The sequence below is a fragment of the Arctopsyche grandis genome, chromosome 3 (genome assembly GCF_051622035.1).
Source record: "Arctopsyche grandis isolate Sample6627 chromosome 3, ASM5162203v2, whole genome shotgun sequence".
Classification (NCBI taxonomy): domain Eukaryota; kingdom Metazoa; phylum Arthropoda; class Insecta; order Trichoptera; family Hydropsychidae; genus Arctopsyche; species Arctopsyche grandis.
In genome coordinates, this window is record NC_135357.1 from 34,827,432 (window position 1) to 34,837,750 (window position 10,319).

Below are 10,319 nucleotides of genomic sequence, written 5' to 3' on the forward strand. Positions count from 1 at the left end.
CTTTTGTTTATAAGTTAGATATTAAGTTATTACCTAAGTATTTTGATGATTATATAATAAGGAATAGAGATAAACATAGTTTTTATACTAGAAATAAGGACAAACTAGTTGTAAGTAGAGTAAGAAAGAATAAGGGCGCGATCACACAGCGAGGGAGCGGTATGCTATACGCGGGATATTTTTTTTAGATAGTTTTAAACACACACAAATTGTAGGGTCATACCCGGTACGATACGCCGGATCTTACGGGATCTTGCGGGATCGGAGCGGTCTCGTTGAAATTCTATAGAATTGTTTATACTAACTTGACGGTGATATATACCAATTCGTCGACGCTCGGACGACGCTTGACAGTGATCGATAACGGTGTATCCCATATTTTTTTTGACATCTCCTCCCAAGCTTCATTGCGAATGTTTTGGTCCTTATATTTTACGGATCTGACGTCATAGACACATTCGTACTGTCGCACAACTTCTATTAATTTTTCTGACATTATGAACTGCGATGTACCGATATTATGAACTGCGATGACCGAGCTCAAAAGACGAACTGTTTGCAGTCACCACTTTCTTGAGTATAAAAAGTATAAATAAAAAATACTTTGTTCTTGATATAAAATAAAGTAAAAATGGGCTCTCTTTAAACGAACATGTTATTGTATCGACATGTACATACATTCATACGGAAATGCATTCAGTATCAATTAGTTACAGTCCATATTGAGTGCACTATAGCCCTTTACGTAAAAAACATCTTTGTTCGTTTATCTGTTGATGGTATTAGGGATTTAAGTACGTATTTAGTTTTTGTACCAAAAAACTTGAGTCCATTGTCTAGTCATTTCTGTTTATTTAGTAACAATTGGTTCCGGTAAACAATTAGTGTACTACATAAAACCCTTTATGCTGAATACATCTTTGTCCGTGATCGCAGAGTTTGTTTATGAAAGTATCGAATGAGTATTTAATTCTTAAACCTACCCGGAAACATTAGTCAATTGTTGTTATAAACCGGACACTTGTTTGTCTATTTTTGTTAATTGTTTACTAATTAAGTTTAAAACTGAATTATTAAACAATAAAAGCTTGAAATCCTTAATGTAATTTGTATTTTCTATAATCTTATTATTCCGACAAGTTCTGCTATATTTTTTTGCAAATATGGGATACACCGTTATCGATCACTGTCAAGCGTCGTCCGAGGGTCGACGAATTACTATATATCACCGTCAAGTTAGTATAAACAATTCTATAGAATTTCAACGAGACCGCTCCGATCCCGCACGATCCCGTAAGATCCGGCGTATCGTACCGGGTATGACCCTACAATTTGTGTGTGTTTAAAACTATCTAAAAAAAATATCCCGCGTATAGCATACCGCTCCCTCGCTGTGTGATCGCGCCCTAAGACGGCTGGGGGTGTTTTTCACATTGGTGTGCTTATGTATAATGCCCTCCCTGAGTGCATCAGGTCTGCTAAAAACATTGATGCATTCCTGCGAGGTGCGAAGAGACACTGTGAGGGACAGTACATATAAGTTAATTATAAATTTTAGAGTTAAGTATAATAATTAAGATTATTATTTTTAAATTAGCTTGATAGCTAAAATATATATAAATAAATAAAATAAATAACTAAATTGTTCTTATTTCTAGTATAATAAATAGGCACCGGACTAGTTCAAAGGTTGTAAATGCATTGTTAAAGGTTTGCCGAACCTTTTTTACAAAGGATTTACAACAATGGAACAATGGATAGCACTGTGACTATCCGGTGTCTAATAATAACTATGTACATATATCTCTATTTCTTATTGTACAATCCTTAAAATATTTAAAATATTTATCCAACGATTCAGGATCACCGTTCGCTCCAGAATACTTGATCTACTATGTGTACTTCCTTGATATACCGTGTGAACCATAGATGTAGAATAACCTAGATATGCCATTACATACAAATTTCGTTGGAGATCTTGTCGCCACTAACCGAGGGGTACGGGGGGTTTAACTAGCGGGGAAGTTGGAAAAAAAAGGTTTTTTTCCCTACGACGTAGCGGTCGGCGTTTTTTTCACTTTTTTCACCGCATATCTATCGACAAGATCTCCGCAATCGACCTTTCCTACTTAGAAGCTAACTACCTACTGAGAGAAAGTGTGCATGCGCCATGTATTTTGCATGCGCCAAAAGGGAGACCAGTATAAAGCGTGAGGGCGGATCTATATATTATATATCTATGGTGTGAACATCCCCAATCCAATTTTTATACCTGTTTTAAATTGGATTTCAAACTAACCAAAGTTTGAATGTACATATTTATGGTTTTATTTTGTCAATTTTCGCGCCTTTGCTATGTTTGAAGCTTCATGAGAACTGAGGTACTGGCTTGTGGAGACTTGGAAAGAGAGAGGGAGGCGCCACCGGTTGGTTGTCGTCCCGACAGGCGGAAGCATCGCGTTACGCGGCGCGAATTCGACCTTCCAAAGGCGAACGACAGGGCCAAAGTAGGGTCGGGTGAAGCGAGAGGGGGCGAAAGGGGGGGGAGGTGGCAGTGGGCGGTCCGGTTGTATCAACGGGCGCCCCCGGGGGCGGCGGCGCGTGTCGCAGGCCTCCCGCCACCGCTGATTAATGTCCGGCCCAGAGCACCTCTCCACACACACCAACCGGTTCAACTAGCGGCACGCGAACCACACCATTTTTCGATACTAATCATAAAAAAAAATTAAAAAAAACCATGCCTGGAAGTCAAGTTTCTCAATTCTGGAAGGCGGATGTCGAAACGGGACGAGTGGGAGTCCTGGCGCTAATTGTAAGCACCCACCTGTTAATGGATAATTTGGAAAGTTTGGATCGCGCCGAATACAAGCGGTACGAATTTTAAGTGGAATCTTGGTGCTCTATAAAGTTGTAAATTCAAATTGCATTGTGTGGTGGAAAGCGTACAGGAGGGGCCGGGCCGCAAGTGACGCAGCGATTTGCTTTAAAGTGGTTGTGTAAAATGTAAAATATGCAATAATTTATGTAAAAAAATATTAGGTAACAAAATGTATAATTTCTATTACATGTAAAAAAAATTTCAGTCCGATTGAGTTATTTGAATTCAAAAACTTACCAAATTTTATACATAGCTCGGTATTAAGCTTAAACTTTAAAACATTAAATTTCAGTTCAATAAACCAAAAGGTTTCTGAGAAAAACATAAAAAAACCTCAATTTTCTAGAGTAAAAGTACTACTTGTTGTTCAGGTAAAAATATTAGGTTATAAAATGTATAATTTCAATTAGATAATTGATAATTGAATTCAAAAACTTAAAAATGTAAAGGAGGTTTGTAAAATTATCTTGCAGATAAAACTCACTGAAGAGATATACAGTGAAATGTCAGATCTGACATATTTGGCCAAAAATCAATATATATCGTGTATTACATTACATGAAGCTAGACGCCAAATTTGAAATTTATATATACATATGAGAGTTAAAACTATAAATATTTAAATATTAGAGATAACGAGAACCTATAGAGCAAATTTTATAAAATATAGAGTGAATTATAGGCGTTTAAACAATTAAAATCTGATATGGCCATATCACGGCGAAAAGGTTTAAGTTAGATTATAGTAGCTTGCCGTCACCGTACCCGAAATAGTGGATATTTGATACGCATTGTATACGATATTTTATCTCCAACGTAATGGCAGACGATACATTAACGTATGTATATTGATGACCAAAATGAGCAATATGGCAAAGTATGAAAACGATCGGATAAGAGATAAGAGATATAAAAATTACCACTAACACGAAAACCATGTGAAATGCAAAGAAGGTATGTAAAAAAAGAGGACACCTATAAGGGGAAGTACCATTTCCAGTCAACTTAAAAATTTTTAAAAAAATTATGTAGTTTCTTTAAGAATTTCAGTAACCGATACTAAGTTTCAGTTCGATAGGACTAACGGTGTTCAAAAAAAATCCCCAAAATACACAGATAGATCATGCAAACGTGATCAGTAATCGATTCTGAGTTCGAATCAGTCACAATCTCGAGTTCGAATTTTCGCATGATCACAAAACTTCATCTATTACATACATAAACGCACATAGATAAAGTAAACATTCGCATGTGACCAACCCATGACTTTATCTATGTATTTGAGGAATATAAGGTCACAAAACAAAATTCGGTAATTAAATATACGATACATATTGATACAAATTGAGCGCAAAACTACACATGACAAAAGTTCTACATACCGGTCATCAGATTTTGTTCGAGATTTTAACGAAACGTTATAAAAACTAAAATGATAGATATTAAAATTTCTCCAAAAAAATATCAAAGAAGTTATATGCGGACAAAAGAAATGCTAGAATGTTTCTCGAGGGAATGCAAAAGGGTAAAAGGAAGATCGCAGACGAAATTAGGAAAATGTGTGAAATGAGATGAGAGTTGCGCAAAACAGAGACGAGTGGAAGCGTGTTGGAGAGGCCTTCATCCTACAGTGGGTGGCGAATGGCTGTAGATGATGATGATTTGTATATGCTGATATAGGTAAGGTAATTTTGAAAAGGATGTAATAATAAAATAAAAGAATTAGTCATTAGATTCGATTCAAACGTTTGTAACGTGGGGTGAAGTGGGTGGCTTTGACTGAACAGGGAAAGACCAGCAGAGATGGGAGTCTAAAGGAAACGACAGTTCTCAGAGAAAGCTGTGGTCCGACTCGACTTCCGAAGAAAAGGGCGCTCCTTTTATAGCTGAGAAAGTAGCGGTACTTTCTCCCACTCCCCAGCATCCGAGGGGAGTGGGAGTTATTGGCCATTCTGTATAATTATGCAAAGTTTAATGAGTGCATTAGCGATACTTTATATGCGCACAGAAGCAAATGCGTCACTAAAATAAGTTGAAGCAAATACAGATTTAGACATAAAAGTAACTAACTCTCCTGTTGATAGACAGCAAACTGCTCGAATTTGAGTTTGATAATTAAATTGGAGCCGTTCAACGCAATCAATTTTCATAGAAATAACGACTTTGTTTTTAAAGAACGGTTCAATTATCCAGAACACAGGCGTCAAAAACACAAATTAAATTCAATTACAAACACAAAAACAAAAGTTCGGTCGATCTTTAAGCGATACCGAGAATAAGAAACATAAAACTTGGATAGATAACGGTTGAATTTCGATTTGTATTAAACGGAACGGTTCAGTTCCAATTACTTCCAGCTCAAATTACCTTATAGCTAAAACTTTTTCGCTCACTAATTATATGTACATCCCTGAACATATTTGCAACTATGTATAATACAAATGAGTCAAAACATCGAAAAACAAATTCTATAGGTGCATATATACGTATGTACTAATTGTGGAACCGAACCGGTTCACCGTTTTTTTAAAGCAATATTCGGGTCCTTTGCGGTTTCGGATCCTGTTCCGGCTCCACTGAATATGTACATAAATACAGTGTAGTCTCGATTATCCGTACGCAAGCCGTATACGGATAATCATGCACTATCCGTGCATAAGACCTATATATTTTTTTAATTAATTACGATAAATTGAAAACGAACAGTATTAAATCAAACCATGTACCTATATAGAAGACATTTCATTTAAAACCTTTTTTAACGAAAATGAATCAACTTTGAACCCTAGAGAAAATCAATCTTGGCCCCAAAATAGCCCTCATTATATAGTGGAAAGAAATTATTCCAAGTGTAGAAAAATTTATTGTATTATAATAAATTCTAATATTGAAAAGAAAAATATTACAAGCAAATTTATAATGATTTGAAATGTTGATCATCGAGAAGGGTTAGAATTATTGTCATTGCAAGAAATTATCAATTGCATTTTTCACAATATGACACTTGATCTATCTTTTTAACTAATTATAAAGTAAATCAACCGATAGAGATGCAAATATTACGGTATAATAGCTTTTTGGAAGTTTCCTACTGATTCTTAATAAAAATACATAAATTTTCTGAAAAAAATAATAAATATTAAGATTTATTTATACCAGCAATTTTTTTTCGTATTTATGCAACAATAACGAAAAATAAACTTGAGTAAATTCCATATGGACGCTGACTAACTTGAGATTTGCAAAAGAGATTGGAAAGAAAATGCCAATTTGCAGGAACCGTTTCAATGAAAATCAGAAAAATTGGCAAACTCTGAAAGAAAACGATCGACCTGGAGTCACAAACTAAGTTCTGGCCAGCAGTGGGACTAAAGTGGGACTCGAACCCGTGACCACTCTGCTCGAAACATAATATGCTAATCATTAGTCCACGCTGCTGGTTATGTATGTATATACGAAACGTTCATTTTATTACATTGATGATTATTCGCACAGTCGTTACACCGACAATGCGCATGCGCAGTCTGTTAACTGACATCACACTGATTGTTCGTTGATGCGCAGTTTTTAAACGATGCTCACTTTTTAACGAGTCTAAGAATTCGTGCACCTGGTTAATAGTAAAAATATAACAACTTGTTTAAAAATGCCCTAAAAATTAATAGTTCGGAGTATCCGTGTTTCTCAATTATCCGTGCCACCCTTCCCCGGTTAGTCGAGACCATCATCGCAAATCGGTTACATCTCCAACCATATAATAATATAATTATAATGAGCGCTATCCCAGCACCGATGGTGCGTTATCTCTGAGGTCCCGGTGGCTCCATTAAACCACGGCCTCGCACAAAAAAGGACCCCACAGACATTTGCATAAAACCTCTTAACGCTATCTGCGCCCCCTGTACGAGCTCATCAATTATATTGGGATTTTGTGATGGGACCAAAGGAGGCCCCATATCGCCCCATAACCGGAGGCCCACGCAGGAAATGCGTCTCGTCGGATTAAATAATTAATGGCCTGGGTTTTTATTGTCGTTATTGTTGTAATTAATAGTTTTCGAGAGGCCAAGAAACCGAATCCTGTTCGGTGTTTAAGTTTATTAGAGGCGTTCGCTGAAAGTTCTGTAGCGATCGTTGTAAATCAGTTTTTAGTGTCGTGCGCGTCCAAATGAACAAATTTTTACAACTGTCGTGTTGTAAAAATCCGGCGAAACTATTTTGATCTTTTATATAATAAATACACGTGTAACATTTGTGGAAATAAATTGCCATACAAGATATTGACAATTTTATACGGGTGTTCAAATTCAGATACCATTGAAAAGACATCAAAACAAATGACAGAATAGACACCAAGTTTGTAATACAAATTAGCACACGTATACATATTCATACATATACGTTTTGTAATGATCTATGATTTTTTAATCAAGTTTACCTCAGGAGTGTCTCAAATTAGATCTTAAAAAGTATGTTTTCAAAATAGTGACACAATTCGATCATTTCCTATTTATTTTGGCAATTTATCTGATTTAATTATCGAAATGGCTCCTCAGACATTGGCTCATACCTGCCCTTCATTTTCAACATCATCTGATTATGATTTCAATTTATAAATTACATGTTTAGCCATAGTATCGATTTGGGCATTACGACCAAAATTTAATATTTAAAAAAAATCTTTAGATATTTTGTTTCAATATGATTTAAAAATCGCATTTGACAAAACATACTCAAAATAAATTACAAAACAAAAGCTGGGCGATTCTTCTCTCGCTACAAATATCTTAGGTAGGCATCTCTACGGTCAGTAAAAGCGTGACGTCATTGGCAGAACTGAAGCCAAGAAAGTGGTTGACAAACTAAAAGTCATGCAGATGATCGTTTGTGTTTCGGTAGGACATACATAGAACGCTATACAGATGAAGATATACATACATATATGTATGTATGTATATGTAGTTGAAGATTTCAATCCTTTATGCCAAATACCAACGCAATTTTAAGATGAAATATTATTGGCATTAATCTTTTGAAGTAGTAGCAGCTCTAAAACCATGACTAAATCATGAATTAAAAAAAAATTGGAATAAAATCAGCACCCAATAGAAATACGCACAAGCAAACGCGCATTTTGTAGGGTAATAAAGCTCAAAAGGGTAATGAAATTTGTCCAAAGACGTAACTGCGGTTCTCTGCACGCCGTTCATTCGAACCGCAAGCCGCAAAATGGCAACACCTGACTAGAAGCGAAAGAAAAATGTGCAAAACCCTTATGCGGTCTACCACTCCAGACAAAGTACAAAAGTTATATCGACACCGCACCCTGTAAAAAATGCTAGAATCTAGAATACCAAGGAGTTTTCCTTACCTTGACGGGTGCTGTGGGTATGTAGAGAGCTGGATCGTTAGCAGAACCCGAGCATCTTTCGATGCCTTCAGGACCATCTTCAACGTCTAGGACGCTATAACGACATACAATCCCATCCGCCGGCTTGGCGTCGTATCCTGCAGGTTTCCCCAGATGAAAACCCTTAGCTTTGACCCAGAATCTGAACTTGGAGCTATCTGAACTGTTGCACTCCTCTCCACGCAGAGTGCGCAGGATGCGAGCGTACTTCCTCAAAGTGATCGTCTTTGTCTTCGCCAGGTCCCCATAGGTCTGTATGACCCAGGGTTGATAAGCTGCGAGCAGATCTGCTTTGCTGTCTCCAGTCTGCACGTACTTGGGTTTCTTGGACTGGTTGTTGTTTTGTTCAGCTCTCGTAGTCGCTTTGGTGGCGCTGGTCGCAGTCGACGAAGCAGTCGAAGACGACTTCCTCTTGGAAGACTTCTTTCCGGTCGGTCGCTCCTCCTTGACGACTTCCTGGGTCAACTTCTTCCTCAAACCCCTCTCGGATATCATGGCAGCGGCCATTGTTTTCTCACTAATCTCGACACAAAACTACGACACTTGTAACATTACCAAGAATTCACATGAAAGCATTCTGAAAATTTCAACGATTTGTTGCTATAGCTGAACAGAGCGGCACTTTTTGCATCCGGTCTTTATTTGTTAATGTTTGTTTATGTTTTCTAAAATTTATTTGTTTATTTTTATTAGCAATACAAATATTTCTGTCAAAACAATGTGACGCATTCTTAAATGGGACAATTCAATCGGTGTAAAATTTAAATTATTTTAATACCTACAATCAAACGTCTCTTTATTTATTTATTAATCTTAAGCTATTTGTATCAATATATGTACATATATATTAATATATAACAAGTTTTGCTACAGAAAATATTTCCAACTTATTAGCAAATTAAGAAAAATTCACGATTTATTTACCCAAAAATGAAAAATTGCATATCATTTTAATTAAATTTATATAATATATCTATTTAATTTGATATTGAATAATATATTCATTCCAATAATCAAAGGGTTTCTTAGCTTTTATCAAAATTGAGTATTAAAAATATTTGAACCATTTGGTTTCAAATAAAAATTTCAATGTTCGGATTTAAATAAAACAAAACAGAATTTAAATGTTTAATTTTAAATATAATATTTAATTTTAAATATAATATTTAATTTTAAATATAATATTTAATTTTAAATAAAATATTTAATTTTAAATATAATATGTAATTTTAAATATAATATTTAATTTTAAATATAATATTTAATTTTAAATATAATATTTAATTATAAATATACTAAAATGTTTAATTTTAAAAATGCTAAAATCGGATAGGCAAATTTTAAAAACAATCGATGGTTTATTAAAATATTTGAATAAGCAAAAATTAAAAATGAGCCGAAATTACAAATATAAAAGTATTTTATTTCTAAGCTTGATAAAAAAAAACTTTGACTAATCTCAATTGAAAAAGTAAAACAAGATAAAACGTCCCCAATTACTAAAAAGGTGAACATTTATACGCTGTAAAAAACGGCGGGAAAACGTCAAAAAGAACAAACGAAACTTCGCCGAGACGTTTGACAAGTGAGCGTGCGCGCACATTTTCGCGCGCCGTAAACAATAACAAACTATGTACAAACAGTAGTCAAACATTAACAAAAAGATACAAACAAAACACGAAAAGCCGGAGACGCACTTTTGACAAATCTGCTCTTTTTATCAATTCTATCTCTTTTTGTCTTTTTTTTTTTTGCAGTAAACGAGCGAGCGACACTCGTACGGGGCGAAAAACGAACAAGGAGCGTTGGCACGAGCGTGCGGTGGGCCCGGGCCGCGCCGTGGTACTGAAGCCGGCCCAGTGAAGAGGGGCCCGCGTGCCACCACTGGCCACCCCTGCCTCGGGCATACATACATATATTTCTCCGGGTGTGTATATTTTTCGTCGCCGCCACTGGACGGCCCGCGTCGAGATGCGCCCACCGAGTAAACACACCGACGCGCATAAATAACGGTCTCTTATCGGTAAACGG

The 10,319-nt window shown here is 35.9% G+C and overlaps 1 protein-coding gene across 1 annotated transcript in view; it reads right to left on the bottom strand.

The window, feature by feature from the left end:
- LOC143909223 (nucleolar protein 4) overlaps positions 1-8,795 on the bottom strand; it is a 287,347-nt gene extending 278,552 nt beyond the window's left edge. The window contains exon 1 of the mRNA XM_077427128.1: positions 8,250-8,795. Coding sequence (XP_077283254.1) covers positions 8,250-8,795 — 546 coding nt within the window. The remainder of the gene's footprint in view (positions 1-8,249) is intronic.
- Positions 8,796-10,319: the final 1,524 nt, after the last annotated feature.